The 18,117-nt window shown below is 39.2% G+C and overlaps 1 protein-coding gene across 1 annotated transcript; it reads left to right on the top strand.

Annotated features, from left to right (window-relative positions):
* The first annotated feature begins 2,840 nt into the window (after positions 1–2,840).
* Positions 2,841–17,215, top strand: LOC128744124 (dihydroorotate dehydrogenase (quinone), mitochondrial-like). The gene is made up of 3 exons (XM_053840917.1): positions 2,841–2,947; positions 15,863–16,384; positions 16,456–17,215. The coding sequence occupies exons 1-3, from the start codon at positions 2,841–2,843 to the stop codon at positions 17,213–17,215; spliced, it is 1,389 nt and encodes a 462-aa protein (XP_053696892.1).
* The last annotated feature ends 902 nt before the right edge of the window (positions 17,216–18,117 follow it).

The following is an 18,117-nucleotide window of genomic DNA, read 5'->3' on the forward strand; positions in this document are numbered from 1 at the left end:
ATTTCTGCATAACTCGAGAACTAATCAAGAAAATAGAACCAAATTTGGCATGTGGGTGTTTTCGGTGACAAGAATTTATTCTAGGGTAATTTGAGACCCCTCCCCTCTTTATAAGGGGAATTATAACTCCTCTCCCCTTTAAGAGGGGGGGTTTCCATACAAATTTCCTCATAACTCGAGAACTAATCAAGCAAATGGAACCAAATTTAGCATGTGAAAGTTTTCGAGGGCAAGAAAATTTTCTATGTTGAATTAGGACCCCTCCTCACTTTAAGAGGGGGGGCTCCTGTACAAATGAAATACCAATTTCCTCATAACTCGAGAACTAATCAAGCAAATGGAACTAAATTTGGCATGTGTGTGTTTTTGGAGACAAAATTTTTTTCTATGATGAATTGGGACCCCTCCCCACTTTAAGTGGGGGGGGGGGGGCTCCTATACAAACGAAATACAAATTTCCTTATAACTCGAGAGCTAATCCAGCAAATGGAACCAAATTTGGCATGTAGGTGTTTTTGGAGGCAAGAATTTTTTCTATGATGAATAAGAACCTCTCCCCACTTTAGGAGGGGGGGCTCCTATACAAATGAAATACAAATTTCCTCATAACTCGAGAACTAATCAAGCAAATAGAACCAAATTTGGCATGTGGGTGTTTTCGGTGACAAGAATTTATTCTATGGTAAATTGAGACCCCTCCCTCTTTATAAGGGGAATTGTAACTCCTCTCCCCTTTAAGAGGGGGGGCTTCCATACAAATTTCCTCATAACTCGAGAACTAATCAAGCAAATGGAACCAAATTTGGCATGTGAAGGTTTTCGAGGGCAGGAAAATTTTCTACGGTGAATTAGGATCCCTCCCCACTCTAAGAGGGGGGGCTCCTGTACAAATGAAATACAAATTTCCTCCTAACTCGAGAACTAATCAAGCAAATAGAACAACATTTGGCATGTGGGTGTTTTTTTGGTGACAAGAATTTATTCTATGGTGAATTGAGACCCCTCCCCTCTTTATAAGAGGAATTATAACTCCTCTCCCCTTTAAGAGGGGGGGCTTCCATACAAATTTCCTCATAACTCGAGAACTAATCAAGCAAATGCAACCAAATTTGGCATGTGAAGGTTTTCGAGAGCAAGAAAATTTTCTATGGTGAATTAGGACCCCTCCCCACTTTAAGAGGAGGGGCTCCTGTACAAATGAAATACAAATTTCCTCATAACTCGAGAACTAATCAAGCGAATTGAACCAAATTTGGCATATGTGTGTTTTTGGAGACAATTTTTTTTCAATGATGAATTGGGACCCCTCCCCACTTTAGGAGGGGGGGTCCTATACAAACGAAATACAAATTTCCTCATAACTCGAGAACTAATCCAGCAAATGGAACCAAATTTGGCGTGTAGGTGTTTTTGGAGGCAAGAATTTTTTCTGTGATGAATTAGGACCTCTTTCCACATTAGGAGGGGGGGCTCCAATACAAATGAAATACAAGTTTCCCCATAACTCGAGAACTAATCAAGCAAATAGAACCAAATTCGGCATGTGGAGGTTTTTGGAGGCAAAAATATTTTCTAAGGTGAATTAAGATCCTTCCACACTTCAAGAGGGGGGGCTTCTACACAAATGAAATACAAATTTCCTCATAATTCGAGAACTAATCAAGCAAATGGAAGCATATTTGGCATGTGGGTGTTTTTGGAGGCAACCATTTTTCCCTTTATGAATTAGGACTTCTTACCTTTTTAGGAGGGGGGGGGGCTCCCATTCAAACTAAATACAAATTTGCTCATAACTTTAGAACTAATCAAGCAAATGGAACCAAATTTGGCATGTGAGAGTTTTAGATGGCAGAATTTTTTTTCTGTGGTGTATTACGACCCCTTTCCCTTTTAAGAGGGTGGGCTCCCATACAAATGAAATACAAATTTCCTTATAATTTGAGTACTAATCAACCAAATGGAACCAAATTTAGCATGTAGGAGATTTTTGAGTCTTGAATTTATTTTATGATAGTTAGAGACCTCTCACCCCTGTGGTAGGGGGATATGGACTCTCATACAAATAAAACAGAAATTTTTGCGAAACTCAAAAACTAATCCAACTCGAGAAATTCGAGACTCTTCCATAAAACATTAATCAATAACAAGACCACAAAAACTATCTATAGTAACACTAGATCATTCAGGACGAGCCGGTCGCGAGTGTTGCCGGTGACCCGCCGTCGGAAGCGCCGCCCACTGGGGGGCTTGCAAAACTCGAGATAGTGACAAAGATCATCCGAGATTCATGATTTATGTACAACACAGGTTAATTTGTGGCAATACGAAGTTTGTCGGGTCAGCTAGTTTGAATAGTAAAAGAGGTTACAGTAAGCGCGAAAAAGTGTACGAAAGCAGAAACGCTAACAATTTGTAAAGTGCCGTATTCAAAGATATTTACACCACCTAGAACTAGTTGGAAGTGACCAGAAAAAATCGGTGAAAATCCGCTAAGTTTAGGACTGCAAGTTTTTATTCTGCAGTAAAGTGCGAAGAAACTTTAATAGGACAGGCAAGAAGAAGCTCAAGTGAAGTGAAACAAAAAGAGACTTGACTGTGGTGTAATCCAAGCCCAGTAATTTTCCGTTTAATATTGCTCTACCACTGAACTACAGTAAATTTACGAATCAATGTATTCGCAATTTTTTTTTCTCGGCTTTGCCTATTACGTTAAAAATCCTATTCCGCAATTTTCGCAATAATTGTTTCGGACTCGCTGTGTTTGTGGTTATCAAAATTTTTAAATTGCTCAACACCGTTTTCCCTGTTTCTGAATTTCGGAAAAATCATATCGACGAAAAATGACGTGTGCAAATGCAACTGGCAAGGAGACAGTTTGCGATTATGAGCAACCGCTTCGAGGAATCACCAATCAGAAGTCCTGCCATAATCGCCTAAATACATCACAGTAAGTAACATTGGTCAAACTATTCGATCCAAAAGACTTAAAAGGCAACCTTTCAAAATGGGTAGCAGTGAAGCGTACTATCTGAGATGGTACAACCGCAAGTCCAATATGATGGTGAGTTTTCCAATTTTTCTATTAAATTTTTCGATTTTTTTTTCCACCGCCGTAAAAACATTGCGTCGCACAGTGGTCCATAAAAATCTCTTTAACACTAAACACTGCACTCTATGAATATTTTGCACTAGCAGACCGTAATTGCCGCGATTGTCAACAGATTAGCGTTAATATTTTTCTCGGAAAAAAGACAAATAGTAGGGCAGTAAACTTTGTGTTATGTTTTAAATATGTTTTCTAGTAAAAGTAGTCAAGAGGAATAGTGTAATAGTGCTGTGAAAATGAAAAAAAAGCAAGTGGTCAATTGACACCTTCACGGTATGTTTAGTGTTAAATAAAGAATTATATACGGTTGTTTAAGTAATTTTGGGGTGCTGAGCCCAAGTATTAGGCTACTTTTTTTTTGCATTAGAACGTATATTGTTTATTATGACCATGGATTAAAATTCTCTATATTGCGGATGAAATATAGTAGCAGGAGTATAGCCCGACGTAAAGTTTTGCGGTATCGAATTTTGTTTTGATAATAAGATTTGATTTTTTTTTTTTAGTGTAATAATGTGCTCTGTTCAAGAAATTTTTATGAGAATATTTCTCAACCTTTTTATTAATTTTCAATCTATACCCGTTATGATTATTGTCGATTCCTCCGAATTTCGATTTATCGACAATGCTGAAATCTGTATGAATGTTTTCTTGGATGCTTCAAACTGCGTTTCACGTCTAAATTTTGTTTTCTTCTAGCATCTAAAATCCTGTCGATATGCAGTATGGACCATACTTTTGAAGCGGTTTATTCAACCATGTAAAAAAGATATCCCATAATTGAGATTTTCTTCGTCAACTTAAAGATAAAATTACTGCATTCAAAAACAAATATGCACCGCAACAAAAGAACATTTAATAAATATATTGGCTTTTCTCTGCATAATAATTTAATCCATGAATTCAGTGTCCTGATAAACACAATTTTTGAAAATTTTAATTCCGTATCGGTATTCACTGGACGAAAAGAAAACACTCGAACTAAAATTCCATTTTACAAAACTATTATTTGGATAACTCCGCCAGTGAGGGACCACGCTGATGAACTAGCACGTGTGACTCCATAAAAAGAGTGAACAAGTGATGGGGAAATTGGATCGGGACCCAAACTGTCTGTCACAAGCCAGGATAAAGGACGAGTGTTGAGATTTGTCTTTCGGTGTGCAGCGCTGGATGGCTCCATGACAAACACGTGATGGATCCATCTAGATATACACCGAGTCTCTTCCGCGGCAAATCTTGTAAAAAAATCAGAGGGGTTGTGTACAAGACACGACCGCATATTCAACGTAGGACTACGCAAAGTTAATGTAAAGGTGCGTTTAGAATAGGCAATTTTGGCTACGTTGGGAATGCGATATGTTGCTAGTTTTTGCTCAATGTTGCTTCTGTCGCCACCTGCACATATGTGGTACGTCGCCATAGTTACTTGGAAACATCAGCAACTGTTAGGAACAATTGCATGCCACTAGTTGCCAATCTAGACACACCTTACTAAAACACTTATGAGAAAATTGATTGCTAATACTCGATACACGATACATATACATAATACACGATCAACTGGATTGTTTAAAGGGTTCAAGGGAAGAATTCACATTGTCTCTGGTTAAGATAGTGGTGAATTAACACTACAGAGTAACAATTATTAAAAAAATTGATTTGGCTAATCAGAAACTTACTAGCCGTTAAAATCAGGTACATGGTGTCATCTCCTTACCGGTTGGTAAGGAAAAGCTCCTGGCACTAATATCGATATGAAAATAACTTCATTACTGTCCATCTATGTTTCGCTGAGCGCAAGGATATCTACCTGTCTGAGAACCGCATCGGTTGAAATATCTGCTGAATGTGCGTGCGTTTAGACTCTGTATATTCAGGCTCAGCAGTACAGCAAAATGGCTTACGTTAGATATAAATTCTAGAAGTTCAGTACCTAAAGTAACCAATTTGTGGTTTTCCAGGCACCTAAGTTCCGTCCGTAATTCCTGGATTCTCGGTGATGCAGTTCCCTTGGCATGCTAAAACTAAAATATGCCTCTGTTATTCGTCAAGTACAATCCTTCAATCGATGTAACTCTTGACATTCCCACGTACACCAACTGCTGTTCCTATCCAGTAAGAGCATTCGCACCTACTAAAGGAAATTGTATACGTTTGCACTTAATGCTACTAGTTAGCTTAATATTTGCAGATCGCTTTTCAATAGGTGTCCAATCGGGCTGAAGAACGTCATGCTTAGAGTACACAGCGGGCCTCGATTTGACCCGCAAGACCCGCAATGAGTCGTTTTCAAATTTGAGCGATGATAATAAAGCACAGGTTGCGAGTATTTCACATATGAATATTTTGAACCTACATTATTTTTTATAATATTCTATCCGGCAAGTTGAAAGCATGGAATGGTATATCCATAAACAAGCCGAAAATGTTTGATGACTGATCCCGTACCCTACATTTTTACATCTTTTCGGATTCTATAGGACTCACCTGTTACGTTAGGCTGCTCGTGCTGCTCGAGCCAAAGATGCTGATACGTTAGGCGATACGCTGGCCTCTACGTGCGCCGAAGCGGTCACCTCACGTTGGAGGGACCAGCTATTTCGTGCGATGCACCATCTAACGATGTATTGCCCACTTCGGAATACATTGAATCACTACGATTTCCTTTTCTTCTCAAATGGTAGAATTTACAGTGCTCTGCCACCGTCAACGCTGGCCTCTTGCTGGTCCAGTTAATAATGTCTGGTCACGGACTCGCTTGCAGTATTTACGCATATATTTTGCTTCAAGCAATTGAAACATTGTAGAATCAGATGCACAAAATCACTCACTTGTCACTTAAATTGATTGTATGTTATTAATAACAATTTCATATGGCGACGATTGAACGAATACTGTAGGGAATTTGGAAAAATTGTTCAACTTTACGTGGAAATTCCAGAAGTTACGTACAAAATACAATCTTTTAATAAAAACTATACAAAAGGCTGATATTTTGTGATTCGAATGGTATGCAAACCACAAAAATATTTTCAGAATTGGCTGAGCTATAAGCGTTCAAAATCTATCACTTTGTCGTGTCGCGGTCATTTTTGCTTCTCCAACGTGCCACCCTATTAAAGTAAGACGTAGTCCTACGTCAAAAAAGTTTGCTCCCAATGTAGCAAGCAACATTGGAGCATGCTGCATTCTGAGTAAATTGCGGAGGAGGACCCCAATCCTCGGTGTAACGCGACCCGTGCCTAAGGATGAATGCTTGGGGGGGTCTAATTAAGTCTCCCAAGGTCGAACGGAGCCTGCATGGTACCAGGGCACCCCGTGCAGTAATTTGCTCCCTCTGTTCTAAGCTGGTAACGGACAGCTGATTCTTTCTCCCAGCAAATTAAGACCATTGAGATGGAAACAATTAATAAAACTTTTAATATAAATATAAATAACAAATCAAGTGGGGGATCAGCACTCAGGAGGGACCCTGACATCGATAAGACCCAAGAGGAAACTGGTGATGCTGATATAATCAGTCAAATCCCAGGACCCAGTTGTGTCAACGGTGCAGGACTAAATCCAAAACAGCCCGGTCGTACCACAAATCATATAAAATTACAAAGAAAAAATGTTAAATTTGTCCAGGTGAATCTTCACCATGCAAAGGGAGCAACTGCTGTACTTTGTAGAAGATTCACAGAAAGCAACCTGGATGTAGCACTGATCCAGGAGCCCTGGACCTATAAAGGTAGGATACAAGGAATTCCTACAAAGTCGTGTAAATTGATTTACGCCGAAGGTGAGCTCACGCCAAGAGCTGCCATTTTAGTAAGTGAAAGCATAAAAAGTATTCCAATTACAGAATTGATTACAAAAGATCTCACAGCAATAATGATGGAGGTTCCAACGACCCATGGCACGACTGAAATTTGCGTAGCATCTGCATATTTTCCAGGAGATTTGGGTGAAGTACCTCCACCAGAAGTGGTAAATTTGGTTTCTTACTGCAAGAAACAAAACAAAGCACTTGTAATTGGATGTGATGCAAACGCCCATCACACTGTTTGGGCCAGCACAGATACCAATAACAGAGGTGAACTCCTTTTAGACTATATATCATCAAATGATATAGATATATGCAATAAAGGGGAAGAGCCAACTTTTGTAAACGCAATAAGGCAAGAAGTACTTGACTTAACACTATGCAGTCCAACGATGACTGATAAAATAAAAAATTGGCACGTATCGGATGAAGAATCTTTGTCCGATCACAAGCAAATCATGTTTGATTACGAAGCTAATCAGCAACTTAAGGAAATTATAAGAGATCCCAGGAAAACAAAGTGGGATCAGTATAATTTGAAACTGAAGGTTGGAGTCAAGAATTTGAAAGGCTGCTCAAGGACATGTAAAGAACTTGAGGACAACTCAAAACAACTTTCAAACCTGATCCAACAAGCTTATCACGAAAGCTGTCGTGCAAAGGAACGCTCTACGAATAGAGATGTACCTTGGTGGAACAAAACTTTGGAGAAATTTAGAAAGAAAACTCGGAAATTATTTAACCGGGCAAAAAGAACACAACAGTGGGAGGAGTATAAACAAACTCTCACTGCCTATAATAGGGAAATACGAAGATCAAAGAGGATTCACTGGAGGCACACATGTGAAAACATTGAAAATACTCCAGCAACTGCTAGATTGCAGAAAATCCTCGCTAAAGATCATTCTAATGGGTTAGGTACTTTGAAAAAAGAGGATGGCTCTTTTACTAACTCAACTAAGGAAACATTAGAGTTAATGATGAGAACACATTTTCCCTGTTCAATCATTAATACATGCGGAGACCAAAGTGCACCGGCATTGAGAACTGTAAATCTTGAAACCAGGACAGACATTCTCGAAATAGCGAGTGAAATGACTGGGTTAGATAGAAACAGGAATGATGCTTGTACTTTGGCCAAAAAAATTTTTACAAGAAGCAAGGTTGAATGGGCGATTGACACTTTTGAACCCTTCAAATCACCGGGTAGGGATGGAATTTTTCCTGTACTACTACAGAAGGGCAAGGCGTTTTTAACACCTATTCTAACAAACCTTTTTCAATCAAGCCTGATACTAGGTCATATACCAGCAGTATGGCGACAAGTACGGGTCACGTTCATTCCGAAGGCTAATAAGAAGGATAAGACTTCACCAAAATCCTTCAGGCCGATAAGCTTATCGTCCGTTGTGTTAAAAACAATGGAAAAAATAATTGATGAGTATATAAAATCATCATATTTAGCCAAAGATCCTTTGAGCGAATATCAATTCGCATATCAAGAAGGCAAATCTTCAATAACAGCAGTACAAACTGTTGTAAAAAACTAGAAAAGTCTTTTAAAGCGAAAGAAATTTCACTAGGTGCCTTCCTTGACATAGAAGGCGCATTTGATAATTCATCTCATAATTCAATGATTACGGCTATGACGAAACGTGGTTTCGATATATCCATTATCGACTGGATTAGCGAAATGTTATCAAAAAGGGAGATATCAGCAAGCCTTGGAAGCTCATCTATAAGCATTAGAGCAGTAAAAGGTTGCCCACAAGGAGGCGTAATATCACCTCTACTGTGGTCTTTAATAGTTGATGATCTTCTTCAAAAGTTAACGGCGCTAGGCTTTGAAATAATTGGCTTCGCAGATGATATATGTAGTCATAATTGTTCGAGGAAAATTTGATTCTATTATCGCTGACCGAATGCAAATGGCTTTAAATTTGATTTCATCATGGTGTGATAGGCAGGGTCTCAGCATAAATGCCAATAAAACTGCTATCATACCATTTACGAGAAGGAAAAAATTTACATTAAATAACATCAGATTAAAAGGAACACTTTTAAAACTTTCAGACACTGTTAAATATCTTGGAGTATTTCTTGACAGAAAACTCAATTGGAACACACATCTAGAGCAAGCAGTAAACAAAGCAACAAATGCTCTATGGATATGTAAAAGAACGTTTGGTAAGCAATGGGGACTGAAACCGAAGATGATCCATTGGATCTATTCGGCCATTGTCAGACCCAGGATTACCTATGCTTCGTTGGTTGGTTTTGTATGCTGCATAAGATATTTTAGGTTATTTCATATATTTTGTAGGTGCTTTCTCACCGCCCAGCTAGCTTCGAGGTACGATGCTGGTCTAACAAGCCAGTCGTCGTATGTTCGAATCTCGGCTAGGCGGTGCTTGCTAGTTAGAGTCAGTAGGATTGTTGCACTGGCCCCGTAATTTTCCTGTACTCTAACAGCCGGCTGCGAAGTCTGTCGATAAAGAAGGGTAATGTCTAAAGACGGTATAAACCCACGGCTTTGCTTTTTAGGTGCTTTCTTAATCCAAAATTTTTTTTTTCCCATCTCCAGAAATACATATATAAAAAAAGACATTTTGAGTGTGTGCTTAAATGTAACTTTCATGCACTGATACTTTTATTTTATTTTTTTTTTAAGAGGATGCCATATTTTTTTTATTTTTATTAACAAAACTCATAGTCAAAAAAATTTCTGTTTCTTCTTTCTGGTTTTCATTTACTGAGGAAAAAAAAAGATATTTAACGACAATGTATCTCTATATAACAGACAAAGAAAAAGAATGTATGACAAACCGAAGCAAACTATTCTTTATGTACAGGCTACTGTATTTTGACAAAAACAAAGATAAAAGGGAACAAAATCGCTATCAACAATTGATATACATAAGTGACTACCTGATACAAAAAAAATTGGGAAAATATAATGAGATACAAAGGGAAAGAAAAAAAGACTTTAAATATAATAAAAAAATAATCGGTTCAAAAAAATGACATGAAAGACAATGCAAACGTTTACAAACGGTAAATTATGATAAAGGACGTCGAAAGGAAAAATAAAAGATATAAGGTATGCGAACAAGGGGAATTGATTGACCTATATTATGAACAAAAATAAATGTTATACGGAAAAATTGACATCGACAAAAAGGGGGAAACAAAAAGGATGGTACATAATAACCAAAACTAAGTATTTAAAAGACGACTGAATAACAAAAATATACAAAAAGTATTATGAGGGATATTTAAAGACATGCATGCACAAAAGATGAAAAATGAAAATGATTATGGTAGTGACGAAAATGATGGTGATAATGACGAAAATAATAACGGAAATAATGAAAATGGTATATGCTGATAATAATGACGAAGATAATGATGATGGAAAAAGGTATAAGAGACAAGTAAAAGACAACAGGAAAATTAAAATGAAAGATTGGTACAAACTGACATAAGAAGGGAAGTTAGCGATGAACGAATATATAATCAACGAAGGTAGTTGGTATGGATTAAAAAAGCGCGACAGATAAAATTAAGGAAAGGAATGAGGGAAAGGTCGAATTGACAACACAAGGAAGGATGAAGTGAAGTATAGAGACAGTGTCTCAGACGATTATACAAGGTTATTAAAAAGCATGGACCTACTCGACATATGGACTCGAATGGTGGAATTCTTATAGATAGTGAACTAGATAGATTGTGGGAGAATGATGATCATTTACAAAACAATCTACACTATCAGACCGACAAAGGGCTTTAAAATAAACATGACATAAAAAAAACAATATTGGGAGTTTAAAAAAAAAGAGGGATCTTTTACTACGGGTGAATTAGGGAATAACAAAAGGCGAAGACCTGAGAATCGAATAAAAGTTATATAAATGACAAGGCGTTGAAAGTAGAGGTTAAAATGACGAGAAGAAAATTAGAAAACGAAAAATGGTAATGAAGGGGTACATACATCACAAATAAATAAGATTTCCTAAAGACAATGACGAATAGACTTTTATATTGCCAGCTGGATCATCGAAAGAATAATTGTTAGTTAGTAGAACCTTCGAGAGAGCGGAAATAGTGAAAAAAATAAAGAAAACATGAAAAAATACTGATTATTTTCGGAAAAGTGAAGATAAGGTTGTAGGGATTGGCCATCCCGCCTGTATGAATGGACGAGTGAGTGGAGGAGCGACAATTTTCTTTTTTTTTATTCTTTTCAGAAAACCTGCAATGGTAGGCGTACCATTTTTCAATCGAAGGGGGGAGAGGAATATGCAGTTACCTGCATATCTGGTTAAAGGGAAGGAAGCGACTCGCGCGGCAATCGACAAAAAAAGGGGACTATCAAAAGGACGACAAATAGACTGGAGATGTTACATCGGGAATCACTAGGCAACAATTTAAACAATCGAAGTATCGCTAATTAAAAAAAAAAGGGAAAAAACGTGTGGCATGGTAATTCATTTCTTTTTCTTTCTTTCTTTTATAATCTCCTCAGAAAACCAGGGAGGAAGCACCACCATCGGGAGACCCCTTTAAAGACCACCCAATTTTTTTTTCCTTTTTGTCTCTCTCTCTCTTAGTATTGTATCCTACTTCGATTCCCTATTAGGTTATTATCAGAAAAAAAGAGAGGACATTGATTTTAATTACATTCAGATTTTTTTTGCTAGACTTAGTAGATGAAAAACAAGAAGAAATTAGTTAGATGAGTTCATTGGGTGTAGCCGGTCTTTAAAGGGTTAAACTTATTATATAATTTACCATTTAGGAAAATTAGAAAAACTGTGACAACAGCAGTAGGGTTATCAGCTTAGATTCTTTTCTTGTATTTGAAACAAATAATCAGACCTATTAGCGTCGGAAGGATCGGAGGATGTGCTGTATCCAGGCACCAACGAGCTCACAGTTATGGAGCTATACATATACATTGTCAGGATAGAAACGAACTTCAAAACCCCGCTCGATTCTTATTTACCCGCGCGTGAGCCAAGAAAAGTCTGATCGTATTGAGACAACGACAACACAAACGACGGATAACTTCCAGAAAATGGAGAAAATCGGAAAAGGTACATAAGGTGTCGTGTACAGATGTCGTAATAATTTTACCGGTAAATTAGTTACCATGATAAGCCAAGAAATACAGTCTACTGCCATTCGTGAAAACTCGCGGCTGAAGGAATTGCTGCGCCCGGACATAGTTTCGCTTCAGGGTGTTCTGATGGAGGAAAATAGATTTTAGTTGGTATTTGAGTTCCTATCAATAGATTGGAAAAAGTACATGGACTCATTGCCAGCGAACTTACCAACGCAGGTTAAGTGCGTTGAAGCTGATTAAGTAGGGGCGGATGCAAAGCCACCCATTCCTGCTTAAAAATTTATGGCCTGCCTCATAGGAAAAATAGTTCGTCTCGTACAAACGGAGTTTGTCGAGGACCACTATGCAGGTGGAAGAACTCCAAAAGGCAAGCGAGCACTGTATGTCGCTACATTTTTATTACCAGCTATGTCGCCGCGATCGCAGGATGACGAGTCATAAAAAAAGAGAAAGGGCGGATAAGACCCTAATAAGTTATAAGCTAATGGCATCCAGCCAAGCGTAGTCACAGGATGCGGGAGCGAAGTTTATGCTAAACAAGTTTGTTCAAATAAATTAATTACTTGGTAATTAATTTATTTTACGGGGAGTGTGGGGTAGTGTTACCGTTTCGCACTCTTTACCCTATAACACCCAGGTAGATCGAAATAAATTGAATGTATCGTGAAGCAAACTAGAGTTCGTGATGAATTTTGTATATAAATAATTCATAGGTTTAGGTTGGGTGAGCGTTTTGAAGCAAATGATACATTATTATAAATATAAAAATTAAATCAAAATCGAAATTAAAAATAAATAAATAAATTAGGGAAAAATAGGTAAAAAGTAAAATTATTTACGAGTAAATAAAATCGAGGGACTAATTAAAAAACACTCACGATGCAACGATACAAAACATAATCCACAACTCTACAAACACCAAACGAAATAAAATATCAGTTCAATGGCTTAAAAAACGGCAGGAAATAGAAAGAGGAGTTTCTCCCTCCAGCGACAGTGGAGCTACCACCACTTTCGATTAGATGGTTCACTAAGTCAGAACAAAATTAATTAGGTCCGGCTATTCAATAAAAAATAGTTAAAATCTTTAACTTATTAAAGTAAGTGGTGCTTATTATATAGCACGATATCTGTGTATACGATCCGTGGCACATGAAGTGGATTAGCATAGTCAGAACCCATTAATATTATTCGGCCTGAATACGCCGACCCGGTTTACCAGCCCCTAGACGGTAGATCAACGAGTGATTGGCAAAATCCATCGGAAAAACGCACCCGCGTTCGAACCCCCGCTTCTGAGGTCACACGCGCTCCAGGGGAGGCGGTGACGGGCCGGGGTGAAGCAGATAGTCCGAACCGAGTATATACATAGCTGAAACACCGCATCCGCGGTAGATCCCCTCCGCCTTTGAGGTCACACTCGCTCATAGGGAGGCGGTGACCAAGGTGAGTTAAAATAGGTGATCTAGTTTTCACAGTTTGTAGAACAGGAGTGTGCGGAACGATTGGTTAGCAACCATCGACGTTGTTTGTACATTCAACAGTTTCCGCTTTGAAAATTTCGGTGATCGTCAAGGGTAACCCAGCGGGGGTGAAAAACGAATTTGAACATCAGAAAACCTCTCTTGACTAACCTTGGCGGTGACGGGCCGGGGTTAAGCAGTTCGATAGAGCAGGGAAAACCTCGCACCTGCAGTCGTAATAAGCAGATCAATAGCCAGAGGAGTTCATCGCAAGCAGCAACGGTCGGCCGACCAACAGCACCGGTAGCAGAAAACCAAAGTAAACACAGCATCGTGAGTAGAGTGGAAAAAAAAGTTAGGTTAAAAAAAGATTGTAAAAGTTTAATTTAGGGTTTTGATCTCTTGATCCCGAAAGTAGACCCGGAGCCGACCCTGAAAGCCTTCGCGTTCTCAAGGTTGAGCTAGCCAGTGAGAAAAGAGGTCTTGAGAGCCCAGCCCCTACACGGTTCCCAGTGGTTCGACCAGGAACCAGGGGTGAACTTAGCCGAGGCCCCTCCGGCCTCGGAAGTAACAAAGTGATAGGTGCTCTCCCTGTCCTGTGTTTTAGACTGATACCGTTAGCGGAGTCGGCGAGTACTAAATTGGTTATCACCGAAATCAAAAGTAGAGCAGTGAAAGAAGCCTTAGGTCATTTATTGAGAAATTGGGACTTACCATTAACACCGCCAAAACGAAGTACCTGGTGCGTAAATCCAAATGGTGTTGGTGCCGAAGAGGAACTGAATATATTTTGGTATGCTCGTGACATGTGGCAACGATGTAAGTCTCAAAATAAAACGACTAATATTTGCAGCTGCGAATTGGCCTTTACGCAGGTATTACATTTTGTAGCTGAAGTCCCGTAGCTTGCAAATTCGCATAAAACTGACGCTCTAGAGAACACTAATCCTTTCGGTGGCTTTTTACGTACAAGAATCATGGACGCTAAAAGAAGCTGATCGACGAATGCTTGGGGTTTTAGCGTAAAATTTTGCAGAATCCAAAATGGAGTGTTACACAGACGCCTGAACCATGAGCTGTATTAAGAATGCAAATATGCTGTTAAGCTGAATGCAAATATGCGTCGAGAATGCTCGACGAAAGAGTAGCCAAAATTATTTTAAGCAGAGAATCAAGAAGAGACCGTAGACTTCGGAGTAGACATCGCACTGATAGATGTGCGCTATCGAGGATGATGCACGTTCAGTTGGTGTTCGAGGGGTTTGAAGAAATGTAGCCCAGGATTGAGTACTGGAGGACCATAACTCATTCGGCGCAGGATCGATAACGGACTGTCGTCACTGAAGTAAACTAATGTCGAATTTGTTTATTCAATCCGGATTGGAACTGGATGAACTTTTTGTATTCATTTGCTCCTATCTGACAGATAAAATTCATCCAGTGTCAACCCGGATTGAATAAACAAATTCGACATAAGTATGGAGCTTAAGCTGACAGTTCAATATTTATAAGTACTCAAATAACTGCGGATGAAATACTAACTCTACTTTTAAATACTTAGAATTGAAGCTGGTAATATTTTCGGAGCTTGGACCCCAAAAGCTCTACTTAAATGATTTCATGAATCGTGGGGCCCCAGCAATTGAACATTCGTGAGTCGTATAAAAAGTTTAATTGAAATACTTACTTACTTAAGTGACTTGCCGTCCTAAGACAAAGCCTGTTGTAACGGACGCATCTAATTAAACGTTTATTAGATTATTTAATCAAATCCCAAATTCATTTTATTTTCTGTAACTAAAGAAGGTTTTGAAAAGTAGGTTCATAAATCGTGTATTTTCAGTACCTGCGTGTACGAATTGTAGAAAGATTAGAAGAAAGGATCAACAAAACAAACCATAATCCAAAACCAGGTATCTGAGCAAGACCCCTTTGGTGATTAGGCTGCATAGGTAGTTACAGTGTACCACGTGTATATGCACTTACCATGTTTATCAGGCAGGGTCCGAACGGTCCGAACACACTTTACCCCCGCCCCAGGTAGCGTCAAAGATAAGCCGGGAGAAAGTAACCTTTGTTTTGACTAGCGGAAGGAACAGGCAGAGTAAATAATTTCGTATTATTCATTAGGTAAAATTGTCTACGCCCTTTAACAATGAATGCACGAAAATGGAAATACCAACCAACCAGGTACAGTTCAGGGAATCAGTCGGTAAATAATTTCCCACTTCTCTATCTCTTTCACCACCATGATTTGAATTTGTATCGAAAGATAGGAAAAACCAAAGTTATCACTTTCACTCCAATTAGCCATAAGGATTTAGAATAATTGAATTTACCTAACTACGTATAAATAGATCAGCTTTACGAAAAAATAAACTAGTGCAAAATCAGACCAGCAGTAAAGCTTCTCATCCGAACGATCCTTTTGATTATTCTCCACAGCCAGCTCAATCACACTGCTCAATCATGAATCCAGTTCGCTCTCTATTGAAGGTAACAGCGCTCGGAGCAGCAACCTTTAGCATCACCTGCCTGTACAAGGGAAATGAAAGGTTCTACGAAAACATTTTCATGCCGATCGTTCGGCTCGCTCCGCCGGAAACTGCTCATCATCTGGCGGTGTTCGGCCTGAAGCTGGGATTGATTCGACCCGGATATCAAGATCCCGGCGTTCTGCGCACCCAGCTGATGAATATGGTTCTGCGCAATCCGGTCGGTATCGCTGCCGGTTTTGACAAACACGGCGAAGCGGTCTGTGGACTGCATCTGCTTGGGTTCGGCTTTGTGGAGGTCGGATCGGTTACGCCCCAGCCGCAGCCGGGAAACCCGGGACCGCGAGTGTTTCGGCTGTATGAGGATAAGGCGATTGTCAATAGGTATGTGTGTGGACTGAACGTGTTCTGTTATAATGGTAACATTGTTTCATATTACCAAATTTTTTTTTCAGATACGGATTTAATAGTGAGGGCCACAAAGTGGTTTACGAGCGGCTGAAAGAAGCTCGTCAAAAGTGTGGCGAAGATGTTGTGTTAGGAATAAATTTAGGAAAAAATAAGCTTTCTAAGGATGCGATCCGCGATTACGTGAAAGGAGTGAAACGATTTAGTGGCTTAGCTGATTATCTCGTTATCAATATAAGTAGCCCGAATACGCCCGGTTTGAGGACTATGCAAAACAAAAGTACGCTTTTCGTATTGTTGAGTGAAGTCCTGAAGGTACGGAGTTCCCTGCCGCTGGCAGAACAAAGACCTATTATGGTGAAACTGGCACCGGACTTGTCCGATGAAGACATCCAGGAGATAGTCACAGTTGTATGCAGCAAAGCATGTGCCGTCGACGGACTAATCGTATCGAATACAACCATCGAAAGGCCATCTAGTCTGAAGAGCATCAATGCCGGCCAGCTGGGCGGCTTGAGTGGGCAGCCATTGTTCCAAAGATCTACCCAACTGGTGGCCAAGGTGTACAAATGGACCGAGGGAAAGATTCCCATCATCGGCGTTGGAGGGATTTTCAGCGGTCGCGATGCGTACAATAAAATTCTGGCCGGTGCCAGCGCGGTTCAACTATATACGGCGTTTATTTACCATGGACCACCGATTGTGATACGAGTCAAACAGGAGCTTGAGGAGCTACTGAAAGCGGACGGGTACGACAGCGTGCAGCAAGCCGTCGGCAAGGGCGTAGATCAGATCTTACAAAGTTGATGATTGGTTCTAAGAATAAAGATTTTTAACGTAGAACTACGTTTTTGTTTTCTATTCTATATTGGGGTGCACTTTAGAAATTCGAGAAATGTGCATGTAACGAAAAGTGGTTATGGTTTGCGCGCTTATAACTCAGCCATTTTTCAATGGATTTTCGAGATATTTGCATCAATCGATCAGTATTTTTTCTAAAAATTGATAAATATAGCAAAAAATCAGAGGAGTTGTGTACAAGACACGACCGCATATATAGGTGACGCAGGACTACGTAAGTCTCTTTGTAGTGATAGTAGCATGTATTCAATCATTCAAATAATCATTAGATTCTTCATGTATACATGCTATATGCAACATATATACATGCTACATACGTTGTATGTAACATTTATCAAAGTAGTAACATTGCATACGTTCAATTCTCAAAAGATTGTGCATTTGAAAACAATTTAACAAAATCAAGAACACAAACTATTGCTTTCCTGCTACCTTACTGAAATTAAAGATTGTTTTTATTACCCATGGTTCCCCACGTTGAAGGGATTTTACCTATTCAATCCTATTTTATCAACAGCACATCTTTTCACTACACTTGTAACGAAACGGCAAGCATGCGTATTCATACAGAGTCGTATTATAACCGAACACTACAGCTGTAGTATATTTTTCCAACACAGATATCAAATTCGCCGAGGTTTAATCGTCTCGTAGTAAATAATTTGCGATCTTTTCGGACAACGAACTTGTATCATTTGTTCTGGCACTTCCCTAACACAGACATCAAATTGGACTAGGTTTAATCGCGTTCGTAAGAAATCTGTTGGCACGAGGGGGGTTTGTCACTCTTTCTGGCGTACTTCCCAAGCAATGACATCAAAATGGTCTAGGTTTAACCACGGTGTTAA

This window comes from Sabethes cyaneus, chromosome 3, assembly GCF_943734655.1.
Source record: "Sabethes cyaneus chromosome 3, idSabCyanKW18_F2, whole genome shotgun sequence".
Classification (NCBI taxonomy): Eukaryota; Metazoa; Arthropoda; class Insecta; order Diptera; family Culicidae; genus Sabethes; species Sabethes cyaneus.

Coding starts and splice junctions, on each gene's coding strand:
- LOC128744124 (XM_053840917.1), top strand. CDS start 2,841: ATGACGTGTGCAAATGCAACTGGCAAGGAGACAGTTTGCGATTATGAG. Junction 2,948..15,862: donor AATCGCCTAAATACATCACA/GTAAGTAACATT, acceptor ACGTATAAATAG/ATCAGCTTTACGAAAAAATA. Junction 16,385..16,455: donor GATAAGGCGATTGTCAATAG/GTATGTGTGTGG, acceptor TTTTTTTTTCAG/ATACGGATTTAATAGTGAGG.